Source organism: Ovis aries, chromosome 1 (genome assembly GCF_016772045.2).
Source record: "Ovis aries strain OAR_USU_Benz2616 breed Rambouillet chromosome 1, ARS-UI_Ramb_v3.0, whole genome shotgun sequence".
NCBI classification, from domain to species: Eukaryota; Metazoa; Chordata; class Mammalia; order Artiodactyla; family Bovidae; genus Ovis; species Ovis aries.
The window spans coordinates 230,821,710-230,841,828 of NC_056054.1; the positions used below are offsets into that span (position 1 = coordinate 230,821,710).

At 39.7% G+C, this 20,119-nt stretch overlaps 1 protein-coding gene across 20 annotated transcripts in view; it reads left to right on the forward strand.

Moving 5' to 3' along the window:
* VEPH1 (ventricular zone expressed PH domain containing 1) overlaps positions 1-20,119 on the forward strand; it is a 676,809-nt gene that overhangs the window by 447,045 nt on the left and 209,645 nt on the right. For 13 of the 20 annotated variants that reach the window (XM_060394259.1, XM_060394295.1, XM_060394263.1 and 10 more), the window contains one exon: positions 339-554. The exons of the other annotated variants lie outside the window; for them this stretch is intronic. In XM_060394259.1, the coding sequence (XP_060250242.1) occupies positions 339-554 (216 nt within the window). The remainder of the gene's footprint in view (positions 1-338; positions 555-20,119) is intronic. 20 annotated transcript variants of the gene reach the window in all.

Here is a 20,119-nt window from a genome sequence, read left to right on the forward strand (position 1 = left end):
AAACATTTCATAAAAGTTGCTGAAATATCAGAGCCAAAAGTAAACCCTCACCTTTAGTGAACTTTAAAATAGCATGAAATTTGAGCCTGCTTGCAAGTGAATAATTAAGCTCCCTGTCTGTGTATCAAACCTGCTCCATTTTAGCACTTTTGCAAATCTACCTCTTCCACAAGATTCTCATCTCCAAGGAAGAAGGTCTTTTATTGGGTTTTACAACCTTATCCATTAGCCACATTGTGGCAAACCCATTTGCTATATGATTGAGCTCATATTTTGTAGGTTCTTTGAAGGGTAATTTTCCAGAGTAGTATTTAACATGAAGCTGTTCTTTCAAACAGGATTACCAAACCAATAACAATGACCAAGCAGTGGTTGAAATCTGTCTCACACGAATTACAACAGCCATCAGAGAGACAGAATCAATTGAAAAGCACGCAAAGGCCCTTGTGGGGCTCTGGGACTCCTGCTTGGAGCACAACCTGAGGCCCTCCGGGAAAGATGAAGACACTCCCCATGCAAAAATCGCATCTGATATCATGAGTTGCATTTTACAGGTATGTCTGTGTTCAGCATCATGCTATTTGATACTGGCTTGGCAGCTTAGTTGAACTTGCAGTATCTCTGAACCAAGAGCCAGTGTTTCTGTAGTGTTCAGACACTGTAAAAAGACACCACAAACCATCAATAGCTAAGCCAAGCAGACTGGTAATTAATAAACTAAGAAGGTTCTACTGAGCCCCCACTAAGCAAGACACGCTGTGGGGAATTCGAAGTAAGCAAGCTCTAGTCTATTTGGAGAGACAGACGTGTACGTATAAAAAGCTAACAATAAAGCACTGTGTGTCCAGAGCTGAATGAGGAATATTGGAAAATTAAGAGAAGGAGAGCTCTTTTTCATCCAAGGAGACCCAAAGAGGGGGTAATCTCTGAATTGAGGGATAATGAGCTTGGAATATGTGGAGAGAAGTGGCTAAGTCATTGTAAAGTGCATTTCTATATATACTGTGAATTTTCCATGATATCTGCCCCTTTCGTCTGTATTCAAATTCTTCCCACTGGCATAAACATGACTTTGGAATTTTGGCTCAATCACAAACTAATCATGTAAAATTGAAATGTTGCCAAGTCACATAATTTCTAAGCCACAGTTTCCTCCTTATAAAATGCAGATGGCAAATTTTACCAACCAGTAATATTGATAGGCATTTCTTTTTTTTTTTTTTCTGGCCACATTTCAGTTTACTTTCCATGATTAATGTTTTAAAGAGGGCTTCTCTGGTAGCTCAGCTGGTAAAGAATCCACCTGCAATGCCGAAGACCCTGGTTCAATTCCTGGGTCGGGAAGATCCTCTGGAGAAGGTATAGGCTATCCATTCCAGTATTCTTGGGCTTCCCCGGTGGCTCAGATGGTAAACAATCTGCCTGCAATGCTGGAAACCTGGGTTTGACCTCTGGGTTAGGAAGATCCCCGGAGGAGGACTTGGCAACCACTCTAGTATTCTTGCCTGGAGATCCTCATGGACAGAGGAGCCTGGAGAGCTACAGTCCATGAGGTCGCGAAGAGTCGGACACAACTGAGCGACTGAACACAATGTTTTAAAGTAGAGAGTAGCCCTTCTTTTTACACAGAATTAGTTAGCATGCTGGAGTAGTGGTTCCACTGATTCTCTTTTACTGAAAGGCTATATTAATAATAAATAATTAATAAGCACTGACTGTTTACTAGGTTCAACAAAGAAATGGTCTTGGCATATAATGGTTTATTTAAAATTTGTTTATTTTTGGTTGAAAGATAATTGCTTTACACTGTTGGTTTCCGTTCTGCCATACATCAACATGAATCAGATATACATATGTCCCCTCCATCTTGAACCTCCTCCCACTTCCCACCCTTTCCCACCCTTCTCGGTTGTTACAGAGCCCTGGTTTGAGTTCCCTGCGTCATATAGCAAATTTGGGTATCTATTTTACATATGGTAGTATTTATGATTCCATGCTACTCTCTCCATTCATCTCACCCACTCCTTCCTCCCAGCAACCCCACCTGTGTTCATAAGTCTGTTCTTTATGTCTGTATCTCCATTGCTGCCTTGCAAATAGGTTCATCAGTACCATCTTTCTAGCTTCCATGTATGTGTGTTAATATATGATATTTGTTTTTCTCTTTCTGACTTACTTCACTCTGTATAATAGTCTCTAGGTTCATCCACCTCATTAGAACTAACTCAGATGTGTTCCTTTTTTATGGTGGAATAGTATTCCATAGTATATATGTACCACAGCTTGTTTATCCATTCATCTGTTGATGGACCTCTAGTTTGCTTCCATGTCCTCGCTATTGTAAATAGTTCTGCAGTGAATGTTGGGGTGCATGTGTCTTTTTCAGTTTTGGTTTCCTCAGGGTATATGCCTAGAAGTAGTATTGCTGGGTCGTATGGTAGTTTTGGGCTTCCCTGGTGGCTCAGATGGTAAAGAATGTGCCTGGTCTGGGTTTGATCTCTGAGTCAAGAAGATCCCCTGAAAAAGAGAGTGGCTTCCCACTCCAGTACTCTTGCCTGGAAAATCCCATGGACGGAGGAGACTGGTAGGCTGCAGTCCATGGGGTTGCTACTAGTCGGACACGACTGAGCAACTACACTTTCACTTTTCACTTTCATGCATTGGAGAAGGACATAGCAACCCACTCCAGTGTTCTTGCCTGGAGAATCACAGGGACGGGGGAGCCTGGTGGGCTGCTGTCCATGGGGTCGCACAGAGTCGGACACGACTGAAGCGACTTAGCAGCAGCAGCAGCAGCAGCAGCAGCATGGTAGTTTTGGGCTTCCCTGGTGGCTCAGATGGTAAGGAATCTGCCTGATCTGGGTTTGATCTCTGGGTCAAGAAGATCCCCTGAAAAAGAGAGTGGCTTCCCACTCCAGTATTCTTGCTTGGAGACTTCCATGGGCAGAGGAGCCTGGTGAGCTACAGTCCAAAGGGTTACAAAGAGTCACACATGACTGAGTGATTAATACACGCATGGTAGTTTTATTCCTAGTTTTTTAAGGAATCTCCATACTGTTTTCATAGTGGCCTTATCAATTTGTGTTCCCACCTGCAGTGCAAGAGGGGTTCCCTTTTCTCCACACCTTTTCCAGCCTTGTTGTTTGTGGTTTTTTGATGATGGCCATTCTGACTAGTGTGAGGTGATATCGCTTTTAGTTTTGATTTGCATTTCTCTAATAATAAACAATATTGAACATATTTTCATGAGTTTATTAAGCATATGTATGTATTCTTTGGAGAAATGTCTGTTTATGTCTTTTGCCTGCTTTTTGATTAGGTTGTTTGTTTTTCTGGTATTGAGTTATATGAGCTACTTATATATTTTGGAAATTAATCCTTTGTCAGTTGTTTCATTTCCTATTATTTTCTCTCATTCTAAGGGCTTTCTTTCACTTTATAGTTTCCTTTGTGGTGAAAAAGCTTTTAAATTTAATTAGATCCCACTTGTTTATTTTTGTTTTTATTTCCATTATTCTAGGAGGTGGGTCTAGAGGAGCTTGCTATGTTTTATGTCATAGAGGGTTCTGTCTATGTTTTCTTCTAAGAGTTTTTATAGTTTCTGGTCTTATATTTAGGTCTTTAATCCGTTTTGAGTTTATCTTTGTGCATGGTGTTAGGAAGTGTTCTAATTTCATTCTTTTACATGTAGTTGGATATGTGTAAAAGTTCATGTATCCAGTTCTCCCAACACCACTTTTTGAAGAGACTATCTTTGCCCCACTGTATATTCTTGTTTCCTTTGTCAAAGATAAGGTGCCCATAGGTGCATGGTTTATCTCTGGGCTTTCTATCTTGTTCCATTGATCTATGTTTCTGTTTTTATTGGCATGTAATGGTTTTAAAATCCAAATTGTCTTCTCTCATTTGGTGTGGCATTGTGGACTGCAAAGAGACATTCACCTTCCACTTTCACTGAGGCTTATGTTGCTGGAGGAGTCAGGCTAGCAGCCTAACAACCATCTCAGTGCACTTTCCCAGTACATCTTGGTGTCCTATTATCTATGGTCCTCCTGGCCACAGAGAGAAGGTTTACTTCATATGGGAACATTACTTTTATTTATTTATTATTGGGATATAGTTGCTTTACAATGCTGCATCAGTTTCGGCTGTACAGCAAAGTGAATCAGCCATATATCCCCTCTTTTTTGGATTTCCTTCCCATTTAGGTCACCACAGAGCACCGAGTAGATTCCCTGAGCTATACAATAGGTTCTCATTCATTGTCTGTTTTATACATAGCAATATATATATGTTAATCCCAATCTCCAAATTCATCCCATCCACCACTTCCCCCACTTGGTGTCCATACATTTGTTCTCTATGTCTGTGTCTTTATTTCTCTTTTGCAAATAAGATCGTTTATACCATTTTTCTAGATTTCACATATGTGCATTAATATACAATGTGTTGTTCTTTTACTCTGTATGACAGTCTCTTGGTCCAGCCATATCTTCAAATGATATAATTTTGTTCATTTTTATGGCTGAGTAATAGTCCATTTATATGTGCAGCACATCTTTATCCATTCTCTAGTAATGGGCATTTAGGTTGATTCTATGTCCTGGCTACTATATATAGTGCTGTAATGAACACTGAGGTGCATATATCCTTTTGAATCATGATTTTCTTTGCCCAGTGGTGGGATTGCTGGGTCATATGGAAGTTCTATTTTTAGTTTCTTAAGGTACCTCCATACTGTTTCCTTAGTGACTGTAGCAGTTTACATTCCCACCATCAGTGCAAGAGGGTTCCTTTTTCTCCACACCCTCTCCAGCATTTATTGTTTGTAGATTTTTTGATGATAGCCATTCTGACCTGTGTGAGGTGATACTTCATTGTAGTTTTGATTTGCATTTCTCTGATGCTAAAGCTGAAACTCCAATACTTCGGCCACCTCATATGAAGAGTTGACTCATTGGAAAAGACTCTGATGCTGGGAGGGATTGGGGGCAGGAGGAGAAGGGGACGACAGAGGATGAGATGGCTGGATGGCATCACCGACTCGATGGATGTGAGTTTGGGTGAACTCTGGGAGTTGGTGATGGACAGGGAGACCTGGCGTGTTGCAGTTCATGGGGTCGCAAAGAGTCGGACACGACTGAGCGACTGAACTGAACTGAGCTGAATAAGTAGTGATGTTGAACATCTTTTCATGTGTTTGTTGGCTATCTGTATGTTTTCTTTGGAGAAATATCCATTTTGGTCTTCTATACATTTTTTAATTGGGATTTTTTTTTTTTTTGAGCTAAATGAGCTCTTCATATATTTTGGAGATTAATTCCTTGTCAGTTGCTTCATTTGCAAATGTTTTTTTCCCATTCTGAGAGTTGTTTGATAGCCTTGTTCCTGGTTTCTTTTGCTATGCAAAAGCTTTTAAGTTTAATTAGGTGCCATTTGTTTACTTTTGTTTTTGTTTTCATTACTGTAGGAGGTAGGTCAAAAGAGATCTTGCTGTGATGTATGTTAAAGAATGTTCTGCCTATGTTTTCATTCTAAGAGTTTTATAGTGTCTGGCCTTACATTTAGGTCTTTAATTCATTTTGAGTTTATTTTTGTGTATTGTATTATGGAGTATTCTAATTTCATTCTTTTACATATAGCTGAACAATTTTCCTGGCACCACTTATTGAAGAGACTGGTTTTTTCCATTGTATATTCTAGCCTCCTTTGTCATAGATTAGGTGACCACAGGAGTATGTCTTTATCTCTGGACTTTCTATCCTACTCCACTGATCTATATTTCTGTTTTTGTGCCAATACCATACTGTCTTAATCAATGTAGCTTTGTAGTACTGTCTGAAGTAAAGAGCCTTATTCCTCTAGCTCCATTTTTTTTTCTCAAGATTGCTTTGGCTATTCATGGTGTTCTGTGTTTCCATACAAATTGTAAAATTTTTTGTTCTGATTCTGTGAAAAACGCCATTGAAATTTGATAGGGATTACATTGAACCTATAGATTGCTTTGGGTAGTACAGACACTTCCACAATATTGATTGTTCCAGACCACGAACATGGTTTCTCTCTCCATCTGTTGTGTTTTCTTTGATTTCTTTTATCAGTATCTTACAGTTTTCTGAGTACAGGTCTTTTGCCTCTTTAGGTAAATTTATTCATAGGTATTTTATTCTTTTTGTTGTAATGATAAAAGAGGTTGTTTCCTTAATTTCTCTTTCTTATCTTTCATTGTAAGCATGTAGGAATGCAAGAGATTTCTGTGCATTAATTTTGTATCCTACAGTTTTACTAAATTCATTGATTAAATCTTGTAGTTTTCTGATGGTGTCTTTAGGGTTTTCTATGAATAATATCATGTAATCTGCAAACAGTGACAGTTCTACTTCTGTTCCAATTTGGATTCATTTATTTCTTTATTTCTCTGATTGCCCTAGCTAGGACTTTCAAAACTATGTTGAATAATGAAGTGTTCCTGATCTTAAAGGAAATGCTTTCAGTTTTTCACCACTGAGAATGTTAGCTGTGAGTTTGTCGTATAAGGCCTTTATTATGTTTGGTTTTTTTTTTTTCTATCACAAATGGGTGTTGAATTTTGTCAAAAGCTTTTTCTGCATCTATTGAGATGATCACATGGTTTTTATTCTTCAGTTTATTAGTGTGTTCTATCCTATTGATTCACATATATTAAAGAATTCATACATGCCTGGGATAAATTCCAATTGATCATAGTGTATGATTCTTTTAGTATGTTGTTGGATCTGGATTGCTAGTATTTTGCTGAGGATTTTTACATCTAAGGTCATCATTTATATTGGCCTGTCATTTTCTCTTCTTTGCGAAATCTCTTGTCAGAGAGACAAAGACATCAGGGTGATGGTGACCTCATAGAATGTGCTTGGAAGTATTCCTCCCTTTGCAGTTTTTAAAAAGAGTTTGAGAAGGCTAGCTGTTATCTCTTCTCTAAATGTTTGCTAGAATTTGCCTGTGAAACCACCTGGTCCTGGACTTTTATATGTTGGAAGATCTTGAATCACAGTTTCAATTTCATTACTTGTGAACAGTCTGAACAGTCCTTTCATATTTTCTGTTTCTTCCTGGTTCAGTCCTCAAAGGCTATATTTTTCTAAGAATTTGTCTGTTTCTTCCAGGTTGTCCATTTTATTGGCGTATAGTTGCTTGTAGTAGTCCCTTATGATCCTTTGTATTTCTGCAGTGTCAGTTGGGACTTCTTTCTCATTTCTAATTTTGACTTGAGTCCTCTCCTTTTTTTTTTTTTTTTTTTTTTGATGAGTCTGGCTAAAGAACCAGCATTCAGTCTCATTGATTTTTGCTCGTGTTTTCTTCATTTTTATTTCATTTATTTCTGCTCTGATCTTTATGATTTCTTTCCTTCTACTAACTTTGGGTTTCGTATATTCTTCTTTTTCTAGTTGGTTTAGGTATAAGGTTAGTTTTTGTGATATTTTCTTTGTTTCTTGAGGTAGGAGTGTATTGCTATAAAATTCCCTCTTAGAACTTCTTTTGCTACATCCCATAGTTGTGGGGTCATCATATGTTCATTGTCTTTTGTTTCTAGAAATTTTTTAATTTCCTCTTTGATTTTTTCAGTGATCTCTTGGTTATTTAGTAACGTATCATTTAGCCTACATGTGTTTGTGTTTTTTACAGTTTTTTTTCACTGCAGTTGATTTCTGATCTCAGAGCAGTCAGAAAAGATGCTTGACATGATTTCAGTTTTCTTAAACTTACCAAGGCTGATTTGTGACCCAAGGTATGATCTGTCCTGGAGAGTGTTCTGTGTGCGCTTGAGAAGAAAGTGTATTTTGCTGCTTTCAAATGGAATGTCCTATAGATATCAACTAACTCTATCTGGTCTAATGTGTCATTTAAGGCTTGTGTTTCCTCATTAATTTTCAGTTTGAATGATCTATCCATTGGTATGAGTGGAGTGTTAAAATCCCCTGCTATTATTTTATTGCTGTCAACGTCCACTTTTATGGCTGTTAGCATTTGCCTTATGTATTAAGATGCTCCTTTGTTGAGTGCATAAACATATACATTTGTTCTGTCTTCTTCTTAGATTGATCCCTTGATCATTATGTCATGTCCTTTCATATCGCTTGTAATAGTCTTTATTTTAAAGTCTATTTTGTCTGACATGAGTATTACTTCTGCAGCTTTCTTTTGATTTTCATTTGCATGGAATATCTTATTCTACCCACCTCGCTTTCAGTCTGCATGTGTCTCTGGATCTGAAATGAGTCTTTTGTAGATAGCGTACATGCTGTGCTGTGCTTAGTTGCTCATGCATGAAGTCGCTCAGTCGTGTCCAACTCTTTGCAACCCCATGGACTATGGCCTACCAGGCTCCTCCATCCATGGAATTTTCCAGGCAAGAGAATTGGAGTGGGTTGCCATTTCCTTCTCCAGGGGATCTTCCTGACCCAGGGATCGAACTCAGGTCTCCCACACTGCAGGCAGACGCTTTACCATCTGAGCCACCAGGGAAGCCTAGTTGCTCAGTCCTGTCCAAATCTTTATGACCCCATGGACTGTACCCACCAGGCTCCTCTGTCCATGCAATTCTCCAGGCAAGGATACTGAAGTGGTTGCCATGCCCTCTTCCAGGGTATCTTCTCAACCCAGGGATTGAACCAGGTCTCCTGCATTGCAAGCAGATTCTTTACATTTGAGCCACCAGGGAAGCCCAAGAATACTGGAGTGGGTAGCCTATCCCTTCTCTAGGGTATCTTCCCTACTCAAGAATTGAACTACAGACTTTGGCATTGCAGGCAGATTCTGAGCTACCAGGGAAGCCCCAGACAGCATATATACAGGTCTTATTTTTGTGTCTATTCAGTCTGTGTCTTTTGGCTAGAGCAGTCAATCCATTTACATTAAGGTAGTTATCGATGCATCTGTTCCTATACCATTTTCTTTATTGTTTGGGGTTTTTCTTATAGGTCTTTTTCTTCTGTTTTGTTTCCTGCCTAGAGAAATTTCTTTAGCATTTGTTGTAAAGCTGGTTTGGTAATGCTGAATTCTCTTAGCTTGCTTGTCTTTTGATTTCTGTATTCAATCTGAATGAGACCTTTGCTGGGTAGAGTAACTTTTGTTAGGTTTTTCCCTTCCATCACTTTAAATATATCCTGCTACTCCCTTTTGGCCTCTAAAAATCTAAAGAAAAGTCAGCTGATAACCTTATGGGGATTCCCTTGTGTGTTATTTGTTGCTTTTCCCTTGCTGATTTTTAATATTTTTCTTTGTATTTAGTTTTTGTTAGTTAATTAATACGTTTCCATGTGTTGGGTTTATCATGTGTGGGACTCTCTGTGCTTCCTGGATGTGGGTAGCTATTTCCTTTCCCATGGTAGGGAAGTTTTCAATTATAATCCTTCAAATATCTTCCCAGACTCTTTCTCTTTCTCTTCTTTTTCTGGGCCCCTATAATTCAAATATTGTCCCAGAGGTCTCAGAGACTGTCCTCATTTTTCTTCATTGTTTTTTCTTTATTCTGCTCTGAGCATATTACATTTTGTTTGCTCAGTCCAGGGGCTAGTCAACTGAAAAAATAAGACTCTACACACACTGTCCTCAGGTGGCTCTAATGATAAAGAACCCACCTGAAAATGCAGGGGACAGATGTGGGTTCAATCGCTGGGCTGGGAAGATCCCCTGGGGAAGGGCCTGGCAACCCATCCCAGTATTCTTGCCTGGAGAATGCCAGGGACAGAAGAGCCTGGAGGGCTTCAGTCTGTAGGGTCACACAGAGTCAGACACAACTGAAACGACTTAGCACGGGTGCGTACACACTGTCACGCTGTTTTCCTTTGTCCCCAGAGTTAGAGATGGAAAGGGAAGAAATGGGTATTTCAGCAAAATTAATGGAAGATTAATGCTGTTGTATGTAACCACAAAGACCTAATATACTCATTCTTCATTGATTATTCTTTTATTTTTATCTTGCTTATTTATTACTTTTTAATTTTATTTTTCTTACAGTTTTAAAGGTTGCACTCAATTTATATTACTACGAAATATTGGCTATATTCCACATGTTGTACAGTACCTCATTGAGCCTATCTTACACCCAATAGTTTTTACGTCCCACTCCCCTTTATTGCCCCTCCACCCCTCTACTGGTGACTGCTAGTAACTGCTTGATTGTTGATTATTCTTGACTATGTTACTGACACATCAGAAACCTAAATTATTTCACTCCAAATTGCCATTCACAAATTTTCAGACAGAAACTCACAGATCAGCTGCATTCTCCAGCTCCCCCTGTGATTTCAAAACCAATGGTCTAGACTCTGGCAGCACTATCCAATAGAAATAAAATGTAAGCTGCAAACATGAGCCGTATACGGGATTTAAAATTTTTTAATAGGCACCTCAAAAAGAAGTGAAAAGGAACAAATGAAATTAATTCAATACTATGTTTTCCTTCATCCAGTATATCCAAAATGTATTTAAACATGTAATTGGTGTGAAAATCTATGAACCATTTTACTTGTTGTTTGTATACTAAGTCTCATACATCTACTGTGTGTGTTAGCACATATTACCTTGCAGTAGTCACTTTCCAGGGGCTCAGGGTCTTCACATGACTGTGTGTTAACACAGTTCTAGAGAGTCTGGAAGGCTTTCTGGATGGAGATCGAATTTGAAAGAGTTATGAGCAACTACTGGTAGTTTTGCCAGGTAGGAAAAGTTCAGAGAGAAAACATTCCAGGCAGAAAAAACAGATTGTCCAGTAGTCAAGATTTGTAAAATGAGACTGAGATCAGAGAACTGAGCAGCCTTTTCATTCCAAAATATCCCACATTCAAACATAAAGAGATGTTTCATTCTGGGAAGGCATTATGTCTCCTACTTGAAAAGGGGGTGGTGGGGAGCAAATAAATACATGAAACTCATCCGAGCTGTCATTTCATTTAGTTTACGTTTTCCAATTTCTCCACCTTCTCTAGCAAGCCTTTATCAAACATAGTAGAAAAGCACTTGTATGCATATATATAAATAATATGTATAATATATATAAATAATATGTATAATATATATATTTTAGAAACCTTACAAATTTTTGCTTAACTAAAAATAAAATTACATTTTGATTCTACTTGTTTGACTTAGTATGAACAGAATGCTAAGATTTCTAATTTTAAAAAATAGATATGCAACAAGCAACAAAGGTTTACTGTATAGCACAGGGTTTCCTGTGTAGTACTATAGTCAATATCTTGTAATAAACTACAACAGAAAATAATTTCAAAAATAGTGTATGTATAACTAATCACAAAGAATTTTACTTTTTGAAATTAAAAAAAGTCACAACAAAACAAATTAATAATTAGATTTAATTTACTTGCTGCCTTTACAAGAACAATGTATGGGAATCATCAGTTAATTCAGTAGAGATTCCAGAATGGGCTAAGGACTATAAAAAGAAACAAACCCAAACATGAAACTCACTGCTGATCAATGATTCAGTGTCAGAGAGTTTGTAAGATTGTTGAGAGCAGGGCCCTGAGGACAAGCACTGCTATTTTGGAAAGGGACAGAGAAAGGGGCTAAAAGTTAGCTATATTGGTTCAGAGAGACAAGTGAGTCACAGAGTGGATGATTCCAGCCTGTAGGGCCAATGTGGGCACAGGGTGTCCATTGTGTGCTCTCCGAGCAGCAGAAGGTGTAATAATGGAAGGCAGAAAGCCCTGAAGGCAAACTTGCTTTTTTCAGAGCTTAGTGCAGCAATTTGTCGAGGCTACCCCTGGGGAGGTGATCCCAGGAAGTCAGCTACCCCCCACCCCCTGCCATGAACCAAAAGCAAGGCTGTGGTTTTAGCCTTGGCATTTGGCTTTCATCAGACTTCAAGGGGAACTTTTTGTTGTGCAATAAACATTGAAAAGAAGACTTTGTCCTACTTGTAAAATAGGTTCTTGTGGGAAACATGGGCAAACCCAGATGACTCATTCTCTTGTGTGTGTGTGTGTGTGTGTTAGTAAAATAAAACAATAGATCAACTTTAAAGTCAACCACTTAGCACTTTTAGCTATACAAGCACAGATTCCCTCCACCCACCTTACCTCCCCAAATAAGCAATCCCAATATCATGCCGTCTAAATCAAGCCAGGGCCCACCAGTTCTTCTGCCTACGTCCTTTGCCATTTTTCCCCCTGGGCATTTCACTGTCATTTCAAGCTAAATAAGTTCCCTCACACACACACACTGTCTGCCTTTTTTCCCCCTAAATTTTCTTTTTCAACTTACGTTCAAACCTACATCAGGTGTCCATTCCTAGTCTATTTTTAGTAGAATTATTTTAAATTGTTTCTTTTCTTGGTCCTTAACTGTATGAACTTACCTCATTTACCGTGAAATAATTTTTTAACTTCTAGAATTCAACTTCTATACCTTCCTTAATACAGAATCCATACAAGTGTGAACCATGTTTTCTGAGTTCTGGCTTCTTTTGCCTTGGGTGATTCTCTTTTGGCAACCCACTTCCATGCCCTTAGACATTTGTAAGGTGATCTCTCAGATCATCCCAGTCTGAAATTCTGACTTTGTTAGGAGATGCCGAGAGCTAGTGTTATGCCCGGAGTCCGAGTCCCCAAAACTGAGAGAATAAGACGTCCACAGCAATGCAAAAGCATAAAGGGGTTTATTGCTAGCTCGAGTTAGGGCCAGGTCTCATCCAGCACAGTGGAATCCGACAAGAGCCCCGAGCTCTGAATCACATCTACTTTTATACAGACGGTTCTTTGTTCCTATAACAGCATAGCTGATTGGTTAAACCATACGCATGCGTGGGACTTTTAAACCTCGCATCCCTATCTGGATTGGCTTGGGTCTGGCGCGGGCGGGGGGCTAAGGGGATTTTTCTGACTGGTTGAGCTACACTGCCTGTGGGAGTTTCCAGTGCCTCAGCCTTCCTAGACCTCAGGCCTAGCCTTCCCCTTAGAGCCTGTCCTGGCTCCAGTTTGGTCCTAACATTCCCCCCTGTCTTAAGCTACATAGAGGAATTTTCCTCTTTATTTTGGGGTAGGGCCTGATACTGTTGCCTCAGTACTAGTACCTGGACTGTATTGATGCGCTCCTTAACAAATGTGATAAGTCTATTTAGGATACAGGGGCCAAGAGTGAGAATCAGTAGTAGCACTATGAGAGGGCCCACCAGGGTGGAAATCAGCATTGTTAACCATGGGGACTGTTGGAACCAGGACTCAAACCATCCCTGTCGGGCCTCTCGCTCTCTTTTCCGTTGGGCTAGCCCTTTCCTTACTTTGGCCATAGATTTTTTTACTACCCGAGTGATTTACATAAAAACAACGGTTTTCCCCTAATGCAGTACATAAGCCCCCTGAGAGACTTTATACTCAAGATACTTTTTGGGAATTGGGGCGGAGGTCTCTTTCTTCTGTAACTTCTTCCTGCTGTGCATGGGCGTAGGCCTGCCTAGCAGAGCAGAAGTCTCTCTCTACCTGAGGCAACTATGACTGTGATAACTTCCTGTCAACATGGGGCATAGGACTGCCCCAGCTTGGAGTATAGACACTGAATTGGAAGCATTTCTGAGTTCCAAGTTCTAGATCTGAGTCTTGTATGATTAAAATCCTAATCCCTTGGTCTGCCATTTTGGTGTAACAGACCCAGTTAGAAGTAGTTGGAGGAGTGATAACTGGAATTTACTAGCTTCCAGCAGACATCGTTTTGAAAACGGTGGCATTTAAGCCTGACACGACTCAGAAAACTCAAGTGTTTAGCAATACAAGCTCTAATCTGAAAGTACACCCATAGCATCACTTAGTTATTTTCCAGGATACCTGAATGACAGCTACTCTATTTTGACTTTTAATTGTAAACTTTTCCTTAATAGCCAAAGCAGATTTTACCATTAATGATGTCAGTGTTTCTCTAGGTATGAGAAGATGCAATAATTGGGACTCATAAAATCTTTTCCTGAAAAGATCTAACTATCTGATGGCCTGTTTTGCCAGTTTTGTTTTCCAGAGCACAGAGTGCCTCATTCCTGAGTTTTACCCTGAACTCCTTTCAGGAGCGTTCAAAGTCAGCAGTTGCAGCGGCCATGATTTAATCTTCGTAGATGTAGATGGCGAGTGTCAGTCTTCAGTTGGCAGAGCCCCTTTTTGTTCATAAACTTGACCCTGATTATGAGGGGGACACTTTATTATCATTTTATCCCATGGTGCTGAGAGTGTCCATTCTCAAGTAAACAGGCCACTCAATGTGCTGTTACTGGACTAGGCCATAAAACAGTATTTAAAATTCTCTGAACCACCTGTCTTACTAGCTTTTTGGTCCAGGAAAATATTTCCTCTTGTTGCTTCTTGCCATATCTAGAGTTACACTGTTACCATCATTGATCTCATACGGGACTATATATTATTTTATTAGAGGCCTCACACACACATTTGACAGTGTAAGAAACAGCAATTTTGTAAAACAGGGGAAATACAAATAACATAGCCAGCGGTATTAGTAAAGTCACAAGTAAGACTTATGTTAAGAACTTCCATTAGATGTAGCCCAGTATATCTTCAGGTCATCTGACTTAGTCTGTCCTGTAGAATCTTTATCTTTCAGAGAAATTACATGTTGGTACCATTTATAAGGCACATAGCCCAGTTTTTTAGTGTTACTAGACTGATTATCTTTAGTATGATTTAAATTTTTTTTTTCAACATAGAGGAGACTTTAAACCTAAATTACTGTAGCCTGGTATTATTAATATAAATCCATCCCATAATTGTGGGAGATTTTCCCCTCCTTTGAGGAAACTTTTCTTGTTCTGACTGAGCTTGGGTAATAGAAAAAAAGCTCAAATTTATAGCCAGAGTCAGAGCAGGCATTATTAATTGGCCCGGTGAGGGGATCCTATCTAGTAATATCACAGTGACCTGAATATGACTAATTTTTTTAAGTAAATTTTCTCAGGGCCAACCAGTTAGAGTCTGGTAGTAGAGAAATTTACCAAGGTAACCCAGAACTAGACACAGGTAATTGGCCACAAACCCAACAATTGGATTGATTTTTAAAACTAGCATAGGATCAGGCCTATGATAGAAAAGCATTTGACTTATATGCAAAGGTCTAAGAAGTCAGGAAAACGTAAATGATCATACGAATCAGGTCCAGCATCTCGGGGAAGCTGTCTACCTCTGATGTCATCGTCTTTTCATCCTGGTGTAGTGTAGTTTCTCTTGATAAAAAAAGTCCTTCCATCCATGTTGGAGACAGTCCCTTAGATTATGTCTTTTTTCAGTCCTGGTTGCAGGTCATGAGGCATCTGATCTTCATCCAAAGATAGATTACTGAGATAAGCTTCAGAAACAAACTTAAGAGAGTTTTTTTTTAAAAGAATTTAATTAAATTTTACATTAACATTATGTAACAGCAAAGAACTATCTAAGATATGAGTCTTACTAGATGCAGACCTCCATTAACAAACTGGTATTTAACATTTTGAAATATCTTTTTTTTTTCTTAAAGTTACCCTTATTTTTATTAAATATAACTAAATTAAGGCTAGTTTGTCTGCAAAATAAGTCTGTTTTCACTGATTTTGGTCTGATGATTTTTATAACCATAATTGATCATAGGCTTTTTATTTTGCTGAAACATTTATAGAGTCTCAGACTGAACTTTTAAAATAAAACAGGGCTGGGAATCTCACACCAAAGTCTTATCACAGATTTTGCCTAACAAATCTAGGTGATTTTTTTTTTTAAGGTCTCAAAAATTTCTTGAGATTTTTGTATCCGTGAGATAACCTTCCTAACTCATTTGATAAACTTACTGGAAACCTAAGAACTTTCCATTTTTAGAGGAGTCAGAAAATATAATTGTTTTGTTTATAACGTTTAATTTTACCAAAGTATTGTCATAATTAGTTTGAGAGGAAGATTTTCCTTACTCCCTGAAAACATAAGATTTAAACCCACAATTTTTTAGATAGAAACCATAAAGTTATAAGCATATTTACTGGTTCATTTAGTCCTTTTGCTAATTTTTTGTGAAGTCATCAGGTTTTTCATTAAAATACCAGGACATATCAGAATGTTAAAAACTCCATATAATTTTTAGGATATCTGTATTAGTTATTTTATCATACATTATAATATGAGCAGATTTATTACTAATTTGATCATCTTTTTATGTAATTTAACCAACCAAATAAACACAATTTAATATCTCTCTTTGGGATGCTTCAGGGGCCCTCTGAAGCTTCCCAAAGTTAGCTAGAAGCCAAAAGTGCTTCATAGAATGATTTAGGAAGTTTTGTCAACAAATATCAGAAAGGTTTCGAGCACTCAGTCAGATGGGACTATAGGTCACTGTGAAACAATAGCTATTCACTCAGCCAAAACAATATGGGATTTCAGAGGCAAATACAGAACAGACCATTTAAGAGGCAAATAAACTTAAATCTATTGTCAAATGCAGTTCAACATCTGAAGAAAGTGTGTCCTTTTAACAGAGAGAAAAGCCAAATTCAAGTTTTTGTGCCAGCTTATTTTTAGTCATTAACAGTCCCAAATTTCTTTAGCTTCTTTGTAAGAGGAAACTAATGTTCAGTAAAAAATGTTTCAAAATCTTACTCTATTTGGAAATGAGCTAGCTAGTCAGTGAACTTTCATCACTTAGTTTAGCACAACCCAATTCAAGTTACCCCAATTTGGACAGACTATTTCAGACAGACATTCCTAAAGCATAATTATTTTTAATAGAGTTTATCTAAAAGCTCATATCTCATTTATATTTTTTGAAGTATTTTTTACTTGAGGTAATTTTCTTGTTGACAAACTTGTAACAGGTATAATATTTAACTTATATTAAACCTAGGTACAATGAAAATATTTTTTTTAAAGTTAATTATTCTAAGACATGTCTATATTAGATAGGACAACAAACAAACATTTATATCAGGTATTTAACATTGAATATTTCCCAGTTCACATGAACCTGGAATTTATTGTTTAATTTAGAATTACTTGATTTGTAAGCGCTTACCTTTTTTAAGCCAGATAAATAGATCTCATATACAAATTAACCTCAAAAATATTACCCAGAGACAGAGACATACCAAGACATATTTAGACAGACACAGTGCAAGATCTAGCTTCAAGTCTTTTTTTTTTTTTCCCCATGTCAGGAGTTAGAGATAGTCTAGACAAGTGTTCCTGAGAACCCTGGTCTCGAGGCACAGGGAAAGAAAATCAAGTTCTAACAAATGGCGGCAGGTCTAAACCACATGGTGGCCAGACAAAGCAAAATGGCCATCAAAAATCACTACACAGATCACAGAGTTAAAACACACACATATAAACCCGGCAGTCCTCATCAAAGTGAAGGTGAAGTCGCTCAGTCGTATCAGACTGTTTGCGACCTGTGGACTGATGTTACCTCCGTAACATCAAAGATTTTAAGGGAGGAAAGGAAGCCAGGTTGAAAGAAGAAGGGGGAGGAGGCGGGAGAGGGGGCAAAAGGGGTGGCCTTACAGATGTCTCCTGCCACCTATAGATACCCAGGCATTACAGGACATTTCCCTGGGCTTCCAGAGAAGGGAGGACTGGAACTCGGCCCTACGAGAAATCAGAACCAGAATTCGAGTTTTCTGCCAAGAGGAGGTGATCAGTCTCCAATCCTCAGCTCAGGCTGAGGGCCTTCGACCAGATTTCTGCATCCAGGACCAGGGGACTAGAAAAACAGGGAAGGATAGAAAGGGTTAAGGAGAGGAAAGAGAGAGAGAAGAAGAGAGAGATCAATAAAGTCTCTTGTTTCTTACCGGTCAGGGCACTCTGGCCAGTTGTCCGCGTCAGGAGGAGACCAGGGACAAAAGGGTCCCAGTTGCGGCCACTGGGTCTGGTCCATTGGCAGGCAAGCTGGCCCCTGAGTACCCCGAGTGGTCAGGATGTCAGTCTCGGTGAAGAAGAGTCCCACCAGAGTCACCATTTGTTGCAGGAAGAGGGACCCCTTCCAGGGCCCGAAACTGGGCTCTTGCCTAAGACTCGGAAATGAATTGTCCAAGGAGACATATGTGCTGACAAAGCAAGAGATTTTATTGGGAAAGGGCACCCGGGTGGAGAGCAGCAGGGTAAGGAAACCCAGGAGAACTGCTCTGCCACATGGCTCACAATGTACAGGCGGTGTCTCCTTTAAACCTTTCCCGAACTCTTCCGGTTGGTGGAGGCTAATTAGTTCCGGATTCTTTACCAGGATCTACTGTCATAAAACAACTCATGCAAATGGTTACTATGGTGCCTGGCCAGGGTGGGGCAGTTTCAATCAGTGTGCTTCCCCTAACAATTCCCCCTGCAAGATGGGGTATATAGCGGCACCATTGGTTCAGGCTCCTTGAGATTCTTTGGGTTCTTTCTTACATGTGTTGCCAACACCTGAGGGGTAGAAAATCCCTGTTGAGGCAAAAAAGGTTTTACCCAAGGAGTGGGTAGGGGGGCTTGGTCAGGGTGTCCGATCCGCAGTCGGAAGATGATATCTCGGACTTGGTGTACAGTTCCCAGGTCAAAGGTGCCTTCTGAGGGCCAGCCTTCATGGAAGGTCGGTCATTCTGCGCTGCAAAAAGTTATTAATTTGTTCTTCTTCACCAGCACCGATAGATTCTGTGCTCTAGACTTAAAATCAGAGAAGTGGTCAGTCATAAGAGACAAAGGAGTAGAAGTTGTTTGTCCCATGATTACAGAGAAAAACACAAGAGACCAAATGAGCACGCAAAGAGCAGAGACAGTGCCGGCACTCACACAGACGCAACAAACAGACAACAAATGTACATCGGCCAAAAACACAGTACTAGGTCTTCCGGGGCCCCCTTTTTTTAACCTTTTTCTCCCCTTGAGAGTATCTTACCAGCAGGATGTCCACAGAGCCAGCCACCTCTCCAGCACGATGCTAGGCCTTGGCCTTATGCTGGTCTTAACCAGAAAACAGAGCCAGCTGCCTCCCCAGCACGATGCTGGGCCTCAGCCTAACACTGGACTTAACCAGAATTAACACCGGTGTTTAGAGATCTCTCCTCCTAGTGAGGAAACCCCTTCTGCCGGGAGAGTGTCATTCTTCCCAGTTAAAGGGATCCCGGACGAGCCCCCAATGTTATGCCCAGAGTCCGAGTCCCCAAAACTGAGAGAATAAGACGTCCACAGCAATGCAAAAGCATAAAGGGGTTTATTGCTAGCTCGAGTTAGGGCCCAGGTCTCATCCAGCACAGTGGAATCCGACAAGAGCCCCGAGCTCTGAATCACATCTACTTTTATACAGACGGTTCTTTGTTCCTGTAACAGCATAGCTGATTGGTTAAACCGTACGCATGCGTGGGACTTTTAAACCTCGCATCCCTATCTGGATTGGCTTGGGTCTGGCGCGGGCGGAGGGCTACGGGGATTTTTCTGATTGGTCGAGCTACACTGCCTGTGGGAGTTTCCAGTGCCTCAGCCTTCCTAGAGACTAAACCTCAGGCCTAGCCTGCCCCTTAGAGCCTGTCCTGACTCCAGTTTGGTCCTAACACTAGAAGAACAAGAGTTTGGAACTTGAAGGCCTTAGGGTCAGGTGTTCTTTATGTCATATCAATGAGTGATTGACAAGTTATTTTATCTCTCTAAGCCTCTGTTTCACCATCTATAAAATGGGCTTAACAATACTTGCTGCTCACAAAAAACTATTTTTATTATAAAAGCAACCTCCATTTGTAGTCCTGCCTCTATTTGGAAGTACCTATTTGAAACCACAGCTTCCTCTGACCAGGGTTCTATATGGAGTTGGCCAATGCTTATTTCTTTGTCTCCGGAAAAATTGTGAAAGAGAATATACTCCTCACACACGCCCAACAAAGCACATTATGTTCTTGGATAAATGCATATCTGAAGATGATTGAAGAAAATAAAAATGCACCTAGTTCAGTTCAGTTCAGTTGCTCAGTCGTGTGGGACTCTTTGCGACCCCATGAATCACAGCACGCCAGGGCTCCCTGTCCATCACTTACTCCCAGAGTTTACTCAAACTCATGTCCATCGAGATGGTGTTGCCATCTAGCCATCTCATCCTCTGTCGTCCCCTTCTCCTCCTGCCCTCAATTTCTCCCAGCATC